The sequence below is a fragment of the Eulemur rufifrons genome, chromosome 9 (genome assembly GCF_041146395.1).
Source record: "Eulemur rufifrons isolate Redbay chromosome 9, OSU_ERuf_1, whole genome shotgun sequence".
Lineage (NCBI taxonomy): Eukaryota > Metazoa > Chordata > Mammalia > Primates > Lemuridae > Eulemur > Eulemur rufifrons.
The window spans coordinates 18,592,809-18,614,801 of record NC_090991.1 but is presented as its reverse complement, the minus strand read 5'-3'; the positions used below and the strand labels follow the sequence as shown (position 1 = coordinate 18,614,801).

At 53.1% G+C, this 21,993-nt stretch overlaps 1 protein-coding gene across 2 annotated transcripts in view; it reads left to right on the top strand.

The window, feature by feature from the left end:
- KSR1 (kinase suppressor of ras 1) overlaps nt 1-21,993 on the top strand; it is a 152,683-nt gene that overhangs the window by 91,292 nt on the left and 39,398 nt on the right. For both annotated transcript variants that reach the window (XM_069482254.1, XM_069482252.1), the window contains exons 3-4: nt 16,499-16,646; nt 21,412-21,871. In XM_069482254.1, the coding sequence (XP_069338355.1) occupies nt 16,499-16,646; nt 21,412-21,871 (608 nt within the window). The remainder of the gene's footprint in view (nt 1-16,498; nt 16,647-21,411; nt 21,872-21,993) is intronic.

Genomic DNA, 21,993 nt, shown 5'->3' with positions numbered 1-21,993 from the left:
TCGGCCCCAGCAGCACAGGGCTGCCTGGGGACTGAGGAGCTGAGATCCCAGCACTGGGTGTGGGATCTCAGTACCAGACCAGAGGGGCCTGGGCCACAGAGCTCCCCACTTACGATGGGGAAATGGAGGCCACAATGGCAAACTGGCATGCCTGTGTCACCCAGCCTGCCAGGAGAGGAGCTGAAGTTGGAACGTGGAAGGAAGGGGGCAAGCCACAAGGCCAGCCTTTTATTTATGTCATCCTGTCAATCCTTACACCCGGGGCAGGGGGAGAGGGAGAGCCGATGATCCTCATTTTGTAGCTGAGCAAACTGAGGCTCAGAGAAGTTGAGTGATTTGTCAGTGTCACACAGCAAGCTGATGGCACAGTCAGGATTCAAACTCAGGTCCTGGTGACTCCACGGCCAAGCTTCCTTTGCCCACACAGTTTTGTCATCTAATCTCTTAGCCAGAATAGCCCAGTCTGGGGCTACTGTGTGTAGTTGTGTAATTGAATTAACTGACTGACTTCTTCCCATCCTCCTTCCCTCCCTCCCTTTCTTCCTCTCTCTTTCTCCCTCCCGTCTCTCCCTGCCCCCTCCTCCCTCCCCCTCCCCCACCCCCTCCCCCTCCCCCTCCCCCACCCCCTCCCCCTCCCCCCCATCTCCCTCTCTCTCTCTCTGTCCTTACTCCTTTCATTTCTTCTTTCCTTTACATCCACTCATTATACACCCACTGATCACTTACCTCGTGCCAGGCACCCAGGTTAATTATCACAGAGGATTAATTGATGGACAAAATAGTCTGTCCTGGAGGCTTACAGCTAGTGGGACACACATGTGTGCAGGTCACCAGGCTGCAAAGCTGGCTGATGGACCCAAGGGAGGCAGGGACGCACTGTGGGCGGGGCAGAGCTGGGGCTACTTCCAGGTGTTCTCACTCAGGAGTGTGTACTTAGCACCTCTTGTGTGCCAGGTACGGTTCTAGGCACTGAACCCAAGTTCCTGGCCTCAGAGAACTGGCATCAGTCTCTCCAACAGATGAAGTAACTAATTTTTCTGATCTTGAGCCAAAGGTATCCTCTCTTCAGCTTTCAGGCTGGGGGAACCCCTGGTTTCTAGAAATCTGAACAATCATGGGCGTGAGTGTCCTGCTTAGGCCCGTACTACTTGGCATTTTTGATCAGTCCTTGGGATTTCTGGGCTGCCAGCTGCAGTGAAAACTGACTAGACTAGACGCACCATGTGGGCAGAGACTTGGCTGTTTCATTCATGGCCCTGTCCCCAGTGCCTGGCAGAGAGTGTGTGTTCTTGTTGAATAACTAGATTCAAATAAGATGATGCACAGAGTCCTGGTGTCTCGGGAGCTCTCCCGTCTGGGCCAGTGCAGGTTGCGCTGCAGGGATCTCTGGGGAGAGGGAAGATGGGGTGGCTGCTGGTGGCCTGTTGAGGCCTGGGGTTCCTAAGCTGCCTCCGGTCTCCACTGGCGACAGGCTGGACTTGAGCAAGAGTGCGTGCCTGTGGCCTTGCCACGAGATGTCTTTGGCATAGTGTGTGCCGAGCCTCTTCTGGGGACCACCTGGCTCCTGGACCGTCAGCTTGTGTTTGCCCCCTCCTCCTCTGGGGACACCTCAAAGGCAAGATTGCTCTAGAAGAGATCTGACTAGCTAGATGCCATTGGGAAATTTTGCATCAATGCTGCACTGCTTTTATTATTGTAAAGCAAGAGTCTCTTCTCTCATTATCCTTCTTTTTAAAAAACAGTAGCACATAAATTTCAGTGGCCCCTGCTCCCAGCTATATGTATGTGCCTTGGGGCTGGTGCAGGATTGGAAAGCAAGATTGCTTCAGAGTGTGACCCCTGGAAATAGATGGCCCAGGTCCTGGCACTAGGAGACAAAATCCCAACTTTGCCACTTGCCAGCATTGTGACCTTGGACAAGTCCCTTGACCTCTCTGAGCCTGTTTCCTCCTGTGTCAGTTGCTCTAGCTAGAAACTTAGGAGTCATTTCAGATTCCTTCTGCTTCCTCGACCGTCACATTCAATCACCCAGCAAATCCCGTTGGCTCTGTTTCCAAATATGTCTCAAACCCATCTATGTCTTTTTCATCGATGCCACCTCCCTGGTCCTGGCTGCTGCTGGGACCTCTGCCTTGCCCCCACATCGCTTTCTGTATCCACTCTTGCCCCCTCCTTCATTTTATTCTTCATGAGCCAAGAGTGGTTTTTCCTAAAGCCCAAATCTGATCATCTCACATTTCTGAGTTAAATCCTTCCTCAGTGTCTTGCTGTAATCAGTGCAGAATCCAAACCCTTTACCATTACTGTCGAGGCCCTGAAGTGTTCAGCGTCTTCCTCCTCCTTCCATGTCATCGCCTGTTGCTCTGCCACTGGCTGTAGAACACGTCAGATGGTTTCCTGTCTTAGCCCAGGGCCTTTGTATGCTCTGTTTCCTCTGCCTGGAAATTCCTCTGCCCTCGTGGCTAGCGCCTTCTCATCCTCTGACCAGGGCTTGGAGGTCAGCTCTTTAGAGAGGCCACCCTGTCTGAACTGAGATGCCCCCCATACCCGTGACTTCATCTCAACATGTTCTTTCCTTTGTAGCAAATTCCGTTTACAGATTTCAATCACATATTTTAGCTATTTTTGATTTGCTTTTTATTGGGTGGTTCTTATCAGAATGTAAGCGCCCTAGGGAAAAGACCATATATTTTGTTCACTGTTGTATTTCCAGTGTTGAGTAAGATGCCTGGGACACAGCTGGTGGTCAGTAGCTATTTGTTGATTGGATGGACGGACGGATGGATGGATGGATGGAGAAATGGAAGAATGACATGGCACCAAGGCACATGGGAAGCACTACTTAATTAAAGCTATTATCATCTCCTCCTAGTTAGAACTTTTCCATAGCAAGTTCAGATGCCAGTTGGCTTAAAACAGAGACTTGTCAGTTCAGGTCATACGAGTCCAGGGAAGTCTGGGTGCAGGGGCTCAGGTGGTGCCATTGGTACGTCTCAGGCTTGCTCCGCCTGGCAGGCGTGAAGGGCACAGGCAGCTGAGCCCCACTCCCTTCCACCGTCATCGTGCTTGTCGGTGAAGAGCTGCTTCCCTCAGGACTGCAGCCCAACTTCAGTCTCAGGGAGGCTCTGGTTGGCCTGGCTTTGGTCACACGCTCATCCTGTAACCCACCGCCCGGCTACAGGGGTGGGGAACTCCGGTTGGCTCCAAAGGCTCAGCCTTGGTGGAGGAGCCTGAGGGGCCAGGGCCACCTGCTCTCAGGAAGTGGGTCCTGGAGGAAAGACAGCCCTGCACACGGGAGGCCAGGGCGTGTCAAACTCTCCCTCAGGTCGCAGTGACAGTGGCTACTGCAGCTACTGTGGCACCTGCCCCTACACCTCCACAGGGTGGGTCGCCTGGGGGTCTCAGGTGACTCTTGGGCCTCCATTTCCCATCAAGGAATAGAACTCCTGTATCTGGGGGAGGTGGGGTGAAGGGCCTGTGGCCCAGAGACGGCTTGCCGGAGGCTCTGCAGCTCCCCAGGAGGGCTCTGCAGAGATCATGTTTCTAGAATGCAGTGGGTGAGCCCATCTCTCAGGTTTTTGATAATATTTCTCATTTTTCTCACTATGAAAATAATAAATGTTCATTTTATTTTTTATTTATTTTTTTTATTTTTTGAGACAGAGTCTCACTTTGTTGCCTGAGCTAGAGTGAGTGCCATGGCGTCAGCCTAGCTCACAGCAACCTCAAACTCCTGGACTTAAGTGATCCTACTGCCTCAGCCTCCCGAGTAGCTGGGACTACAGGCATGTGCCACCATGCCCGGCTAATTTTTTGTATATATATTTTTTAGTTGGCCAGATAATTTCTTTCTATTTTTAGTAGAGACGGGGTCTCCCTCTTGCTCAGGCTGGTCTCGAACTCCTGACCTCGAGAGATCCACCTGCCTCGGCCTCCCAGAGTGCTAGGATTACAGGCGTGAGCCACCGCGCCCGGCCTTAAATGTTCATTTTAGAAAATACAAGAAAGCAAAGAAAATAAAAATCACCCATAATCCTATTCAGAGACAATTGTTGGTTCTTGGCTTTTTAGGTTTTTTTCTTAATATCCAATAATTTATACATATGTTCCTCTTTCTTCCTTCCTTCCTTCCTGACAGTGTCTCACTCTGTCACCAGGGTTAGAGTGCAGTGGCGTCATCGTAGCTCACTGCAACCTAAAACTCCTGGGCTCAAGTAATCTTCCAGCCTCAGCCTCCCGGAGTGTTGGGATTACAGGTGTGAGCCACCACACCCAGCCCATATGTTCATTTTCAAAATGTGAAAAGTTTAGACATTACAGAAAACAATAATAGCTACCATTTATTCATGGCTTACACCATAATCTTACTACCCAAAGGAAACAGTGCAAACATTTTGGTATATTTTCTTCCAGTCAGCCATCTTTGTGTGTTGGGCTTTTCTTCTTCTTCTTTTTTTTTTAAATGTAGTTTATTCACGAATTTATGCTACAGTTATTTAGTGAGCACTCCCAGGGTGCCTGGAACTGAGCTGTGAGCTGTACATGGAGTGGTTATGAGGACCCAATGCTTTCATCCTCGGTATATAATATAGATAGAGAAACTAAGTGACTTTGTCACTTACCTGAAGTCACCTAGATCTGCCACACAGCAGGAGGTGAGCAGCGGCCAGCAGGCAAGTGAAGCGTCATCTGTGTTTATAGCCACTCCCCATGACTCACGCCACTGCCTGAGCTCTGTCTCTCCCCCGCCCCCCCACCCTGGTCTGCAGAAAAATTGTCTTCCATAGTGGTCCCTGGTGCCCAAAAGGTTGGGGACTGCTGACCTAGATGGTATGTGGTGGAGTCCGGATTCATATCCAGGAAGTCTGGCTCCAAAGCTGGCTCATGCAATTCTCTCATTCATTCATTCTCTCTGTTTCTTGTTTTCCTAGATAGGACAATGTTGTGCATCTCTGGCCATCTTTCCTTTTTTATTTTATTATTTTTATTTATTATTATTTTAAAGCAACATTTTCTAAATCTAATTACAAATGTCCATTGTAGGAAAATTAAAAAATACAGAAAAACTTGAAAAAGAAAATAGAATCCCTGCAGAACCCTGCCAGCCCGATAGTCAGCACTTAACCTTTTTTGCATTTATTTTTCCTTTCACGTATACTCACGTTCACGGTTTCTGGAGTTTACTTCTAGGAGTTTTGACAGCCGAGCATCCTTCTGAACTGCTGTCTTGTGTGCCGTCCAGGGCACGTGCTGCGGCGTGGGGGCTCTCCCTGTGGGTTCGAGAGTGTGAGAGGCTGCAGGGGGCTGGGGGCAGGCGGAGTTCGTGGCGAGGGTTCTCCCAGATGATGCACTGGGAGGAGGGAGACGACCGTGCTCCTGATTGACTCAGATCTTGCTTTTTGGAGGGAGGTGCTAAGGCAGGGGAAACCTCTCTGTGGCCTGGTGTCCTGGGCGCCAGGTCCCCAGCCCCCCGCTGCGAGGCCTGCCAGAACCTGTGTGTGTCATACCCGGCACCTGCTCCGGGAGGTATGTGCTGACTCCCCAGCTCCCAGGCACAAACTATTTTTGGCTGCAGTGGCTGCTCACTACAGTCATGAAAACAAACCCCTCTGCCCGGGACACTGCACTGGGGGCTGGGGCTGCCGGGGACCCTGGGCTCGGGCCCCCTCACCATGCATTGCCTGTGGAGCTGGGTGACGGCTAAGGCACCCAGGGGCACGGAGGCCCCACCACCTGTGATGCTGCGAGAAGCCCCAGGCCTGAGCCAGCCTGGGCCGGAGGGTTGCGAGGTAGGCCCGGGCCCAGGAGGCCTTTCCACGACCCCCTAGAGTGGCTGCGTGTGGCTGGGCTCCGGGTCCTTGCTTTGCTAACTGGCTGTAGAGCACGCGTGGAAAAGTCTGCATGTTGGGGTAGAGATGCCTCCGTTTCCTGATTCCATTCCTGTCTTTCTTGTGATAAAGTGGCTGGGGACAGACCCTCCCTGAAATGGATCCTCCCCACCCTGCTAGGGAATGGTGTTCGGTCCTTTCATACTTACGGTTTGAACAGGACACACACTGCTTTTGAGCTTGCAGCTTTGGCAGGGAGCTCAGAACCCCAAGATGTGTGGGCTGCCCCAGCCTTGCCTCTCCGTACTTGTAGCCAGCAAGGCCGGGGAGGCCTGTCCGTGTAGAGACACTAACTTTGGAGTGGTGTAGAGATGCTAACTTTGGAGTGCCGCGGGACCAGGGTCCATCCAGGTCCCGTTACTTACTTGCTGTGTCTTAACGTGAGTACCTTAGTGTCTCCGAGCCTCAGCTCCTTAGTCACCAAGCAGTTGTGCCCAGGCCACTTACCGAGCGGCGGTGGTACCAGTGCTTGTTATTTTTATGATGAGACTGGTTGTGAAAAGAGGAAGTATGGCGAGAAGCTGAGTAAGAATCAACATGCCACAACCCCAAGTGGCTCTTAGGCCCTGTCTGAGAACCTGGATGTTTGGGTGTAGCTGGTGATGTGGGTGTTCTTCTTCCTTTCAGAAAGAAGAAAAGTGGGCACTGTCACCAAAGTGGGGGTGGGTAGGGGCAGACAAGAACACAGACTTGAGTTTTATGTGCCGCCATCTTCTAATCCAAGACGTTAGGGATTTGCCAGGCTCCAGGTGAGGCCATGAGCCCGGAACCCCAATCCTTGGCGCGTAGGGCTCTGGGTGCAGGAGGCGAGCACGTGGTTTGGCGTCCCTCGGGCAGAGGGAGGCTATTCTCAGCGCAGACCTTGGGGAATCCTCCCCTTGGCTCCCTCCGTGGACCAGCTCAGAAAACCTAGAAGGAATGACACCTTTACATCAGGGCAGGGAATGTCCACCGTGGAGACTGGTGAGCTCTTCCAGAGGCACGTATATCCTGGTGGTGGTTACTGGCAGGGGTGTCTGGACACCTGGTCCTGGCACTATTGCTTTGGGTGACCCAGGCGGGTCCCCTCCTTTCTCTGGGCCTTGGTTTCCTCTTCTCTAAAATGAATGTTGGACTAGATTGTCCCTAAGGTCCCTCTAAAGTCTGCCTTTGACCTTGGCAGAGAAATGGTTTCTCCCTGACTTCTTGAGTGTCTGCTGGCCCCTTTCGTGCCCTCGGAACCTGCTGGCTGTGGTGATGGTCCCCCAGCTTGGGTCCTGGCCATCTGCTCAGGGGCTCTGTCGAGGCCCCTTGCTGAAGTGTGGCAGGAGCTGTTTTCTGGGTTTCTGGAAAACTACCGAGAGGGGCTGCCTCCTGCCAGCATCTCCTGAGAGATCTCTGTCTCCTGGCTGCACTCCCGAGGGGTGACTGAAACAATGCAGCCCTTGTCCGCAGGCAGAGGAGCCTGGTGCTCAGGTCTCCAGCTCCGGGCTCGCTCCCTGCAGCCCGGCTCATCCCCCACCTGGACAGACAAGCAGACTACCCACGTGCTGGACACTGGGATGTGTCCCTCTGGTTGGGGGCGGAGGGTCTGTGATTTGGCTCCTGGCCCTCCTGGGGACCCACCAGGCACCGAGGCTGGTGTGCAGAGGCCTGGTTGACACCCTGGGCGTGCTCTGGTGCAGTGGTCTCACCCCATGCACGTAGAGGAGACGGAAGCAGGAGGAGGGAACTTGTCTGACATTTCTCTTCTTCATGGTGCACCTGAGCAGGGGAGAACTGAAAGCCGGAGACGCTGGGGACCAACAGGCAGGGAAGATGCTGGAGATGTGGCCACACCCAAGAGCCCCGTTTATGTCTGTCTGTGCCTTGGCCCCTGGGAGGGCCAGGGTCCCACACATGGAGATATAATTCAAGCCAGATCTGGTTCCCTGCACCCTCTGCATAGGATTACCAGCATTGCAGCTTGCCAGGGACTGTCCCAGTTTAGGTCTGTTGTCACAGCTCTGCCGTTCCTTAAAGGAGAAGTGTCCCTGTTGGGATGGCACATCGTGTGCTCATCCTCCTCTGCAGCCCCCTCACCTAGCTGCGGCCCTGGGGAATGGGGGAAAGGCCCTTCCACATGGCTCTGTTTTGTTTGGGGGGTGGCTTTCCCATTTGCTGGTTCCCCAGAAGCCAGGTGTCACCCAAGGGTTAATGCAGCTCTTTGGCTGCTGGCAAAGCTTCCCTTTTCCCTTGTCCTACCCTGACCCCAGTCTTCCTTTTGAATGTTCTTTTAAAAATTTAATATATTCCCCCCCCCCCTTTTTTTTTGAGACAGGGTCTTGCTCTTTTGCCTGGGCTGGAGTATAGTGGCGTGATCATACCTCTCTGCACTCTCAAATTCCTGGGCTCAAGTGATCCTGGCTCAGCCTCCCGAGTAGCTGGAGACATACACTATCACACCTGGCTAATTTTTTAAATTTTTTGTGGAGATGAGGTCTTGCTCTTCAGGCTGGTCTCAAACTCCTGGCCTCAAGCAGTCCTCCCGTCTCAGCCTCCCAAAGTGCTAGGATTACAGGCGTGAGCCACGGCGCCTGGACTATTTTAGCGTATTCCATTTTTGGCTCAAGTTTTAGTGTGGGGTCTTATGGATAATAGTGTTTATTTAAATTTTTTTTTTTAAATTTCACAGTCAGCAAACATCCTGGGTGTAGGGAAACCTACTCTGTAGACGCCTACCCATCTCCTCTCTCCATTTTGGGAGTAGCATGTGTTTCGGGAAACGCAAGTTGCTGAAGCTGGGGTACATGTGTGTTCCCTTAGTGCAGGACATGTCAGGCCATTTTCAGACAGCAGCCGGGAGCAGCGATTTTAGAAATGTGTGTTGATGACACAGAGAAAAATGACAAAATGCAGGCTGCCTCCATGGCAGATGTGGGCCTGCTCGAAAGCCTCTCCTCGGTGTCCCTGCCGCCTGTGTGCTGGGAGTTGGATGGGAGAGGACGCAGCAGCAGAAGCAGTGAGGCCCAGGGCCAGCAGGAGGTAGAGCCCTACTTAGCTGGTGTGTGTTTGTTGAGTGGCTGAATGACCCACCAGATTGGGGGTTCTGAACTATGATCCCACTACCAGAGCTCACCCTGACTGGATTGGGGGGGTGGAGGAAGGTAGGGTCAAGAAAGTCAGATGTGACCTGTGATGCCGGTGGCTGCAAATAAACTCTGCCCTGGGAAAAGGCGCTCACTTCATAGAGCAAGGCAGTGGGCACCAGAGCGGGCAGGGCTGGCTGGCTGGCAGTGGGTAGAGACAGCCATGCCCCAGTCTCGCCCATCATGCTGTGTGGCCTTGAGCAAGTTCCCCACCCTCTCTGAGCCTTATTACCCATTGCAGGATGTTACGGGGCTCGCATGTGCCATCCTCTGTAGTTCATTCCAGCAGGGTGCCTGGTGCCTAGGTTGTGCATAGTAGGTGCTCATCACTTACCCTTTCTCGATCCCCTCCCATCTCCTCCCCACCTTTGACCTGTATCCCTCCTCCTCCACCCCTGCACCTTGCCATGCCAGTGCCTGGGCCAGAGGCAGGCGGTCCCTGAATGTTTTCAGCCCAGCTCCCCACTGTGAGCTCCCACCTACCTTGTGGGGAGGGAGGCAGGCACTGGTGCACAGGAGGGGACATCTCCTGGGACATCTGTGAGCATGGGCTAGGCTGGTCACACTGAAGGAATGTGGCCTCCTGAGAGGACAGGGAGAGGAAGACAATCCCCAGAGCACAGCTCCACCGTGGCCACATCTGCCTCCTGAACCAGGCGTCCTCAGTCCCTTGCTGCCCCGGGCTACTTTGGCCAGACTTCAGGTGCCAAGCCTTTGTGCCCTCGAGGTCCCCACCCCATGTAATTCTGATTCTGCTGGTCTGAGGTGGGGTCTGGGCATCTCGATTCTTTTTTAAAATCCCCCGGGTAATTCCAGGGCACAGCCAGGGTTGAGAGCTACTGATCTGATCTAGCCAAAGCCACTTACTTTATAAATGAGAAAACCGAAGCTCGGAGAAAGGCAGGGCCTTGTCCAGGGTCAAGGGGGTTGCAAGGACCAAGTCTGGCTGTTTCCTTCGCTGTGCTGGCCGCCTGGGAAGTGGTGTCTAGAAGCTGAGGTTTGCCCTCGAGGAAGCAGCTGACTTCTCTCAGGAGGGGGCTTTGCTGTCCTTGTTTCCCAGGGTGTGACAGTGAAGAGGCTGGGCCCAGAACTGGCCCCCAGACAAGACCATTATCCCCAAACTTTCTGCTGCTCTCGTGGAGACCCCTGGAGGCTGCTGCCTGGCCCAGGCCCTTGCTGCTTCAGCGCCCCCTTTGCCTCCCAGAATATCTGACTATTATGATAGTCTCACTCCTCCCTCTCCCGCAGCCCAGCGGCGGGGGGCCGGCAGGAGGAACATCTGTCAGGTGCTCCCCTGCCAATGCGAGGCACATGGCTCCCATCCTGGGCTGCCATAGAAACCCTCCCCCACTTACTCCTCCCCCTCTCCTCCCACCCCCCACCGCTGCAGAGGGATGTGTAGGGGCCTGCACCACCCCCACAGGGCTCTAGGAGTCCCCCTGGCCTCTCCCGAGTAACCAGTTCCCAGAGAAGTGTCTGTGGCTAAGCATCCTGGCCCTTTTGTTGCTCCACAGCCCGGGAGGCTGGGGGACACACCACCTCCTGCACGCACCGGGGGTCCAGGCTCTACAGGTGACTGAGGCAGCAGCCCTCCTTTACTGTCATATGCTCTAGGACTAAAACACTAAACAGAAACACAAAGCGTCAGTTTGCTTCTTGGTCTTCCGTCAACCTGACATTCACCCCAAATTCTGGCTTGAACTGCACCATGTTTGTGTATGTGGCCCACACACAGGCGGTGACGCCCCTGGCATTCCTCCGTCCACCTGACTGGCCCCCAATGAGTGTGGCGGCTCAGTGTCCGCCAGCACAGGTTTCTAAGTATATCCCCCGGCAGCCCCGTGGCTGCTGGTAAGTCCCAGGACGCCATCTGATACCCAGCTGGCCTGAGCTGCCGGCTTACCCAGCGTGGCCTGTGACGCCAGCTGCCGAGGGGAGGGGGCAGCCGCGTGTGACCAAACCCTTCCCCACCTTCCACTGTAGAGAATGGAGACCAGCAGCTTCCTGCTAATGACATGGCTGAATTGTCACAGACTGGCGTGACCTCAGTGCTCAACCGGTCGTGCTCTCTAATCATTATCAGAAAGAATAACTTAGTGTCATCTACTGGAAAACGTATTAATACAGAGGCAGGGAGCCAGTGTGCTCTGGCAGGACCCGCTCATGTGCTCCCTGGCTAACCCCGAGGCTTGTCCGAGGCAGGCCCGGCCATCTCCCAGGATGGTCTGGGTGTCCGCGTTTTCCCTTGGTTTCTGGTTCTGCATTTTCTTCTTTAGACAGCAGCTGGGGTGGGCAGTAATTTTCCTGAAGGCAGTACGGACTCCCAGCCTTCATCTCTTCTCCAGAACCTCAGGGGATGGCAGAGAGAGGGACTTTGGCTTTGGGACAACTTAACATCTTCCGTGTGGCACCAGGCACGTGGGATGCCCTCCTGGGCCATTGGAGCCTCCCAGGCCTGAGAAGGTTTCAGAGCGGCTTTACCTGTGAGTTCACCTTCATCCGGTGGCAAAAATGATTCCCTAATTTGTTGCAACTGATTTCCTCTGGTTTGAATAATGGGCTATGCCCGTCCCTGTGGGTGGGTGAGCCATATCCGTGTGCGAGGTCTGGGGGTGCCAATTTGCTTTGGGGTGTTGTTGAGTCACGATAGCAGGAGATACCAGGGCCACTGCCAAGGGCCTGCACAGCCACAAGGCCTGCTGGGCAGACTTGTTGAGTTGGAGGCCCAGTCAAGAGCATGCCTGCCTCCTGCACTTCCCTTCTTGATTTAATTCACTTTGGGTCCCAAAGTCGTTTGTAGGAGTCTGAGCCAGGCACTCTGTTTCCAGGCCTCGCTGAGAAGGCCTGGCCATCTGGAGTACTTGCTGCTGGGCCACCAGCCCTCCCCATTTCCCTGCAGAAATGAAGCTTTGGAAGTTATTGATCTGATCCACCTTTAATAGACATCCGATTCTTCCTATAAGGTCGCCATGCTTGGTCCTGGGGGCTCTATGTTACCCATGGACATGATTTGTTTTGTCTGCACAGACTTGAATTTGTTGCCACCTTGTAAAAACCAGTCATTTAAAAATAAAAATTCAGATTTCTTTAAAACCAGAATGTCTGGGCCGGGTGCGGTGGCTCACACCTGTAATCCTAGCACTCTGGGAGGCCGAGGCAGGAGGATCGCTCGAGGTCAGGAGTTTGAGACCAGCCTGAGCAAGAGCGAGACCCCGTCTCTACTAAAAAAAAAAAAAATAATAGAAAATGATTTGGACGGCTAAAAATATATATAGAAAAAATTAGCTGGGCACGGTGGCGCATGCCTATAGTCCCAGCTATTCAGGAGGCGGAGGCAGGAGGATTGCTTGAGCCCAGGAGTTTGAGGCTGCTGTGAGCTAGACTGACGCCACGGCACTCTAGCCCGGGCAACAGAGTGAGACTCTGTCTCAAAAAAAAAAAAAAAAAAAACCAGAACGTCTGGCGTCCCTCCATAGCCTACCCCGCCACCCTCATCCCCCAACACTGAACAAGGGCAGAGGGTGGGTTTCTGATTAGCATCGCCATTGCTGCTGTTGAGTTTCTTGTCCAGTAAAAAGACAAGCGAAGTGTTTCTAGCACCTGTAGCTCCCTCAAAAGATAGATCGAGGGGGCCTGTCCCTGCTGATCTTGTCTCCTCCCAGGGCTTGGGCCTGAGGCTTTGTGTTTGAGACCCTCTTACCAGGTAGCCTGCCTGCGGACTGACTAGTGGATGGCTGCACTGACCGCAGCTTCTAAGTAGACCGCAGTGGTCCCTGCCCCAGTTCAGTAATCCAGCCCTGCAGGGAGGAGGGATTAGACGGTGGGAGGGACAGTTGCTCAGAAATAATGGTCATAATCTTTGGTGCTGGATGGTGTGCTAAGCACTCTAATTTCATTGCTGTGGAAATGCATGGTTCACAGCCTGGAAAGCAAAGGCTGGAAGGTTAAGTTGCTTGTCCGGGGAGAGGCAGGGCAACTCTAGTTTAAGGGACCCTAGACCGACTCCCTTGTCCCAGCACCCCAGCCTGCACCCCAGTTTGGTCTTGCCAACCCCTTAGTGCTGGTTTGAATTGGAGCATGAAGGGGAGGCAAGGAGGGAAAGGAAAGATGGCCCCCTACCTTATTGGAGTAGGGTGGATGGATCCCCGAAGCCTCGGAAGCGAGGGATGCTTTCCAGCTAATTTGAAGCTATGGCGGAATATCTTTTCTCTTTTTGTCATTTTTTTAAGGGAATGGATTTGAACATATTCTGTCTCTTTTTAAGGGTATTACTTCACTTGCTTAAAGAACAAAGAACATTCTCTTTTATAGATTTTTCAGAAAATAGGTAGAAATTCATTTACTTTGGAAAAATAATCTCCCCTAAAAGGTAGCTGCTGCGTCCCAAGGCTTTGCCACTGGAGCGATTGAAGGAGCTTCCAATCAGCACATCTGGGCTTCGGTTCTGGCCCAGCCACTTATTAGGCCCTGTCGAGTGAGGTCCCTGAACCTCAGAAAAATGGGCTTAACGCATCGACTTGCTGAATGTTTAGCGTGGAGATATGTATAGCACTGGGCATATTACACTGGCAAATATTAATAGTTTGTAATAATGGTGTAGTTATGATGTTTTACTTGGTGTAGGTGAAGGGAGAAGAAAGAAAAGAAAGACAGACAACGATCCCTATCTGCATGATAGTTGGGTTGGGAGTTGGGTTTCCGAGGCCTGGCTCCCTTCTGGCCACCATCAAACAGATCTCATGTCTTCAGGGAAAACCACTGAGTCATCACAGCCTTGGGGGGGGGGGGGAAATGTGGGGAAACTGCTGAGTCATCACAGCCTGGGGGAAAATTGGGAAAACTGCTGAGTCATGACAGCCTTGGGAAAATGTGCAGGACCCTGTGTGTGTGCAGGGTGGGGAGTGACAAACTGAAGAGCCCTAGCCAGAGAAAAGGTGGAGGCTTGCTTTGTGCAATTGTGTTAAGGTGAAGGTCACTTTTGTTCTTGCCCTGACAATATTGGCAAGTTGCTTTTCTTAGTAAAATGAGAGAAAAGATGTCAGAACTGTTTTTCGATGAAGATACATTGACTGCATAAAAGCTTCTGCGTGGGACCATGTATCTAATCAGCCTCTCCGGTACTGTTCTAATCAGTGGTTTCCTGTGATGCTTTAGTTTATCATCTGGAAGGATTCCTGACGACCGACGGTCTGGCCAACCAGTGATGAGCTTCTTGGTACTGTTACACGTCTGTTTTTATTTTTTTATGAATCCTTCTAAACAGTGAGGGGATTCTTGCCCTTGGCCCTGGAGGTTGAAGAACATGCTGACATGGTGGTGTGAGAGGGGCGTGGGCTGGCCCCCTGCCCCAGGACGCACGGCCAGTGTCTTCACCAGGCCCAGGTTTTACACTTGAGTCAGAGATTTGCAGCGTGTGAATGTTGGACACAACTCGCTAAAAATCGTTGAAAATCCGCTTAGATTCTCAAGAACTGTGAGGTTTGTAGGACTCACAAAGGTGTGGGATGTCTGGCCTTCCCTGTTATAGAAAATCTGGGAAATATAAAAAGGAGTAAAAAAGGAAAAAAAAAAAAAAGGCCTGATTTGGTCCAGTGGCTCTCTGAATCCTCTCTCTTCTAGCCCATATTATTGCATTGTAATCACTTGTTTTCATATTGTCACCTCCCACTGGGCTGCAAGCCACCTAAGGCCAGGGACATGTCCCGTTGGTCTTCGTATCTGTTCCAGGCTTGGTGTCACATGTGGCTCAAAGTAGTCAGCGCTGGAGGGGTTCCCTCCCTCCTTGACGAGAGGGAAGGGCACGAGCTTTGAAGCCAGCTAGGCCTTGATTCAAATGTTTGCTCTTGTGTTAGTTTCTATTGTGCCACAAATTTAGCAGTTTAGAACACCCCCCATTTATGAGCTCACAGCTCTGTAGGTGGAAGACGGAGCAGAGGAATGCAGGTGGACTCTGCTAGCATCGCCACCTAGGATCTCACAAGGCTGTGGCCAGCGTGGGCCAGGGCAGCCTCTTACCTGGACACTTTGGGGAAGAATCCACTTCCAAGTTCATTCAGGTTTTTGGAGGATCCAGTTCTTTGTGGCTGTAGGTCTTAGGTCCCTACTTCCTGTCGGCTGGGGGCCACTCTCTCTCCTAGAGGCTACCTGGATTCCTTCTTGTGTGGCCCCCTCCGTCTTCAAAGTCTGCAGAGTCCTTGTCATGCTACCAGCCTCCAAAGACTTCTCTGCTGCCAGCCAGAGAAAACCCTTTGCGTTTAAAGGGCTCGTGATTCGATCGAGCCTACACGGACAATTTCCCTTTTGCCATATGCAGCGGTCACCCCTTGTCCTCAGGGGGTATGTTCCAAGACCCACAATGAACGCCTGAAACCACAAATAGTACCAAACCCTATATACGCTATGTTTTTTCCTATACGTACCTCTGGTAGAGTTTATAAATTAGGCACAGTAAGAGATTAATAACAACCAATAATAAAATAACAATTATGATATACTGTAATAAGAGTCAGGTGAATATGGTCTCTCTCTCTCAAAATACCGTACCATACTGTGCTCACCTTTCTTCTTGTGATGATGTGAGATGATAAATGCCCAGGTGATGAGATACCGCGATAGTCGATCTGATAACCAGCATGGCTAAGTGACTAACAGGCGGGGAGCGGATACCCTGGACAAAGGGATGATTCATGTCCTGGGTAGGACAGTGTGAGATTTCATCACGCTACTCAAAACGGCATGTAATTTAAAACTTATGAATTGTTTATTTCTGGAATCTTTCTGGAATTTTCCACGTAATATTTTTGGACCACAGTTGACCACAGGTAACTGAAGTTGCAGAAAGCAAAGCCATCGATGGGGTGGGGGGACTACTGTCCTGTAACATGATCAGGAGTGACACCAGGGGACTTGGGTCAGAGGCCACCTTAAAATGCTGCCTGCTACCCTCTTGCCCTGAGGACCCAATGAGTGACCTTGTCCAAGTGACACAAGCTCTCTGTGCCTCTTCCTTCAGCTGTCCAGTGGGCCCAGCGAGAGGTTTTGACAGTTAAACAATGCGGTAGTAAGTATCTCTGCAGTGCTTGGCAAGGGTTTTTTAATCCTTCCCTTGTTGAGCCAATTTTATTTGAAATCTCTCTTGTCTGATTCTAATACAACAAAATTGTTAAGGGCCGTCTTTGTCTGAAGTACTTGTCACTCTAAAAAAATTGCCGTGGTTCATAATTTTTCTTTGCAGAAGAATAAAAAGAAGCAAGAGGGACAACATGCTGTCATCAAAACCTTTCAGGCTTTTTCTTCTTCCCCACCCGGAGTCCCTTCAGCTGCTGTCCCTGGGAGCACCGAGGGTGGGGGTGAGGGCTCTCTGCCTGTGTCCTCAGGCACGTGGTGGCTCTGGTGGCAGCAGCTGGCCCCTGCCACTCAGCGGGAGGCCGGGCTGAGGGGGAAGGGGGCGCCTGGTCTGCCGACTGCTCACCGCCTCTCCCCCGTCCCTCCCGCGCCCCTCAGGAGATCCCCTGCGAGCTGACGCTGGATGCCCTGCTGGAGATGAACGAGGCCAAGGTGAAGGAGACGCTGCAGCGCTGCGGGGCCAGCGCCGAGGAGTGCGGCCGCCTGCAGTACGCCCTCACCTGCCTGCGAAAGGTGCCGGGCCTGGGTAGGTGGGGCCTCCCTCTCCCCGCAGCCCAACCTGGCCTGGTTCCCTGGGGGCCGGGGCCTCTCCCGCAGCGGGCGATGGGGTGGGGTATGTGTGGCCCGGGGTTTCTGGGGCAGCCCGCACAGGCCAGCGTGGATGTTCAAAAAGCATGGGATGGGCCTGCCCAAGAGGGAGCCTCCCCGACAGTCCTGGAGCCCTGGATCCGGGTCGGTCTGGCCAGTCTGAACCCGCTGAGGCTTTAGTGATTGCTGGAAATCCCAGGCCAGTCTGCTGGGCCGGCCCTGTGTGATTTTCCCTCTGTGGAGGGCTCTGTGTACCCTCCACCAGCTTCCTGCATTCCAGCCCCCAGCCCTCGCACACCTTCTCCTGTCCCTCTGGCCGGCGGGACTCTGTGCTCCAGAGGCACGTGCTGACGTGGCTTAGCCTGAGCCACGCATGCTGAGAGACACTGTGTGGTTTTTCAGCTGGGAGTGTGTGCATGGCTGTCCCAGGCAAAGTATGTATCCCTGGCGTTGTGATGAGGTCCCTGGAATTACTTGCAGGCGGTCTAAATCCTGCCTTGGAAATAGCTTCAAGTGCCCGACTTAATGCTCCTGCTCCTACACAGATAAGGCATTAAAATGAGCCTAATGAATGAAATTAGGTCCATTTTTTAATTATCTGAACCTCTTATGTCCAGCTGCCTGAGGCTTAAAAGGAGGGCACTGAGGTTTATATTCTACTTGACTGTTTTCTTCCCAGAGAGGATTGGGCTTAATTTCTTCCCTGGCCCCATTGTATCAAGTTCTCTCAACGCGGAGCAGTGTAGAGAGTTTCGCTCAATTCAGAAAATCTCGACACACCAGGCCTCCCAGCAGGTGCTAAAGATAAATGTGACAGAGGCGTGGCCAGCATTCTCATGGCCACATTTCACAGAGGAGGAGACTCAGCCCGGAGAGGGGACGGGGCTTGGTCAAGGGACACGCAGTAGCAGCTGGGATTTGAGCCTCGAGCTGTGATGGAGGTGGGGTCGTTCCCACACTGCCACCCAAGCTGGGATCTTTGGGGTGGCTCGTCAGCCCTGTCTCCCTCCCGTCTTATGCCTGGGTCTTAAAGAATTGTGAAGGAACCAGCTGTCGAGTGGTAGTGACCCATCTGTGTCCTGAAGGCTGCTCTCTGCCCGTCCCAGAGGCTGAGATAGAGAGATCACTAATTTATTAAGCACCTACTGTGTGCCAGGCATGTGCCATACACACTGTAGCCACACCTTATTAAGAGGTGGTGCTAAGCTCATTTTGTAGCTAAGGCACCTGACCGTTAGAGGCGTTGGGTGAGTCATCTGGGATGTCACACCTGCCGCAGGGCGGAGCTGGGCTTTGAACCCAGAGGGTGCTTTTTCCACTATGCCCAGGAGGAGGCCCCTCGGGAAGGGACCTTTTCCAGGTTTCTTCTCTCCCATCCAGTCTCAGCTTGTGGTGTCCCTGCATCCCCAGGAGAGTCCTGGCCACAATGCAGTCCAAGGCAAAGGTCTTTCGTCTGCCCAGCAGTGGTCGCACTTCATGGGTACCTGCTGCGGACTAGTAGGCAGCAATGATCCCCCCGTCTGTCGGATCACGTGGTCAGAGCATCTTTGTTGCACACAGCGTGGCCAGGTGAGGGCTATGCAGTCAGACTGCCGGGGCCCAGCCCTCTGCCCAGCCACTTAAACCTACGGCACCTTGGCTGCTTCCTTCATCTCACTGTGCCTCAGTTTCCTCATCTGCAAAATGGAGGTAATGATACCACCTCTCTCTTAGGCTTATTGTGAAGATGATATGTGTTAAGGTAAAGTGCTTAGACCAGAACCTTGCACATATTAGATGCTCTTTTCAATATTAGGCCTGTGGGGTGATGGAAAATGTTGACGTCACTTCCCTGTGGTCTCTGGTCTTAAGGAAGGTGAGTGAAGGAGGGTTCCCTGTGCCGCTGAATAGGGGCTGATCATTCCTGCCGACTCCCCGTCTTTCATTGTAGCAGACATCGCTAGTCAATCTACGAACGCTTCTGCTGAGCGACTCCAGAGTTATTCGCAAGCTCCCCCTGCCAGTCAATTGGGTATCGGCACCCACATCAAGACCCATTTGCCATCCCCGTCCTGGCCCAAAGTGGTGGTGATTAAATTGGCAATTTGAAGACTTTGGGGGTCGTTGTGTGTCCTTGTGTGACAGACTTGCTTATAGATTGGTGGAATTCATTCTTTCATCCACTCACTAAGGAGCATGTTCAGGGCCTCCAATAGGCCAGCATGTAAGCTACAGCGTAAGTCGCGGCTGCAGTTCCAAAGGAGCAGGTGGTACGGGAGCACAGAGACTGCGCACCTTGCACCTCGTCCTGCCCCGTTGATTCGTGGATAGAAAGTCACTATCAGTGACAGGGAAGGGCGTTGGAAAAGGGGGCGGATGTACAGAGAAACCTTATGAATTGTGAAGGCCAAACCCTCCCCACCACCTCTGAGGACAGAGAGCTTGTTACTCCCAGTGCTGTTGCATTGTAGGTTATTCAAAGTCGATGGCATTGTGGGAGGGGACATGGCACTGAAATCGAGGTCTTCAATTCCCATCCCACCACTTTCTCAGTGCCCACGGCCTCTCTGAGTCTCAGCGACCTCCCCTGAACACCGGGGAGAAGAAGCATGACCAGGAGGGTGGAGGGAGGTGGAGTATGTGCGGCACGTAGGAAAGGATTCCAGCGTGGAGGCTCATTTTGTCTTTTTTTTTTTGAGACAGAGTCTCACTCTGTTGCCCGGGCTAGAGTGCTGTGGCGTCAGCCTTGCTCACAGCAACCTCAAACTCCTGGGCTCAAGCGATCCTCCTGCCTCAGCCTCCCAAGTAGCTGGGACTACAGGCATGCGCCACCATGCCCGGCTAATTTTTTTTTCTATATATATTTTTAGTTGTCCATATAATTTCTTTCTATTTTTGGTAGAGACGGGGTCTCACTCTTGCTCAGGCTGGTCTCGAACTCCTGAGCTCAAATGATCCACCTGCCTCGGTCATTTTGTCTTGAGTCAAAATCTACCTTCCTGCACGGTCCGCTGGGTGATAAATAGGAGAAGAGGCAGGTGTCTTCTCCTTCCCCACGACAGCCTGTTGGGTCTCTGTGGATGGAGTCCCTTCTCCCTGCCCTCAGCTTTTCTGTATCTCCCTGTATCCTATAGGGTCAAACCTGAAGTCCCTGGTGAGACATTCCAGGCCCTTCCTGAGCGGCCCCAGCTGGGATGACCCCTTCGACTTCATCTCTTGCCTCCCCTTGGCTTGTCCTGACTCAAAAGGCCCACAGCACTCTTTGTCATTACCAGCAGGTGTCATGTGCTCTCCTGCTGTGCATGTGCTGTCCCCTCTGCCTGGTATACCTTCTGCACCTGCTTCCTGAGCTGGTCAGCCCAGGTGCCACCTCCTCGGGGAAGCCTTCCCTGACCAACCCCCACTCCTCTACAGAGTCCCCAAGTGTCTCTGTCCTGGCACACAGCATACTCTGTGTGTCTGTCGCTCCCATCGGACTCTTCAAGTACAGGGCATGTGTCTTTTTTTTTTTTTTTTTTTTTTTTTTTGTTGAGACAGAGTCTCACTTTGTTGCCCAGGCTAGAGTGAGTGCCGTGGCGTCAGCTTAGCTCACAGCAACCTCAAACTCCTGGGCTTAAGCGATCCTACTGCCTCAGCCTCCCGAGTAGCTGGGACTACAGGCATGCGCCACTATGCCCGGCTAATTTTTTCTATATAGATTTTTAGGTGTCCATTTAATGTCTTTCTATTTTTAGTAGAGACGGGGTCTCGCTCAGGCTGGTCTCGAACTCCTGACCTTGAGCAATCCACCCGCCTCGGCCTCCCAGAGTGCTAGGATTACAGGCGTGAGCCACCGCGCCCGGCCCATGTGTCTTTTTTATGCCTTTTGTCCCAGCATCCAGCATATGCTTGAGTGAACAGCCGGCCTGTGCAATTGCGTTTGAGCCCACAGGTCTCCAGGTCTCGGGGGCCTGGGGCAGGGGTCGTGGTAGGGGCAGCCGAAAGTCACTTGGGGGCCGCTCTCAGAAGGAAGTGGCTGTTGCTCCCTTTCTATCTGATGTTTTTTCACAAGCCCCAGGGCGATTTGCTATGGAAGGTCAGGGCAGCCCCTTGTCCTGACGTTTGAATTTTCCTGAAGTGGCGTTTTCCCTCCCTTTGCACGCTCAGCTTGCCCTTCCTTCGGGACCGGTCACCATTCGCTCTCTGAGTCTCCCACTTCTGAGGTGGGTTTCCCAGCTGGTCCCCCGAGACCTGCCGGGAAGAGCCCCGCACGGGCCATGCCCCTCTGGGCCTTGTTTCCTCCGTCTGTAACACAGATGCAGGTTGCGTGTGCCTTCTCTGCGGTGCTTGAGATCAGAAGGTTTTGGGCTTTCTCCGGTTCCGGGGTGTTTGCCTTTATCAGCATCTGTAATCCAGACATCCACAGTGCTCCAGTGCACGTTCACTGGGAGCGTCATGTTGGTGCTGAAATAGTAATAGTTCCCGATTTTGGAGCAATTGGATTTCAGATTAGGGATATGCACCCTGTAGTAATATCTGCCCTGGTGGCCTTATGGTCAGCGAAATAACGCAAATACGTGTGCAGGAGAGAACTTTCTGAGCCAGGTACAGGCTGGTAGTCAAAGCCTTCCATTAAGGAAAGGTGCCTCCTCGCCCACGGTGTTTAACCTCTCTGTCCCCTTGTCACCTCACCTGGAAATGCCTTTTCGCCCCAACCGCCTGTGACTCGACTTCTTGGCCCACAGGAGGGGAGCACAAAGAGGACTCGGGCTGGAGTATGTCAGATGCTCGGCGGGAAAGTGGCTCGGGGCCTTCCACGGACACCCTCTCGCCAGCCAGCCTGCCCTGGCCCCCGGGGAGCTCCCAGCTGGGCAGAGTGGGCAACAGCGCCCAGGGCCCGCGCTCTGTCTCCGTGTCGGCTCTGCCCGCCTCGGACTTCCCAGCCCCTGGCCTCAGTGAGGGCCTCTCGGACACCTGTGTGCCCCTGCACGCCAGCGGCCGGCTGACCCCCCGCGCCCTGCACAGCTTCCTCACCCCACCCACCACGCCGCAGCTGCGCCGGCACGCCAAGCTGAGGCCACCGCGGACGCCCCCGCCACCCAGCCGCAAGGTCTTTCAGCTGCTGCCCAGCTTCCCCACGCTCACCCGGAGCAAGTCCCACGAGTCCCAGCTGGGGAACCGCATCGATGACGTCTCCCCGATGAGGTGAGTGTTCCTGCCGGGCAGCTACCGAGAGCTTTGGTGGCCGTTTCCTCATCATAAAGGTACATAAAAAGGACGCACAAAATCAACCACTATAGAAGTGTGTGAAGTAAAAAGCCAACGGT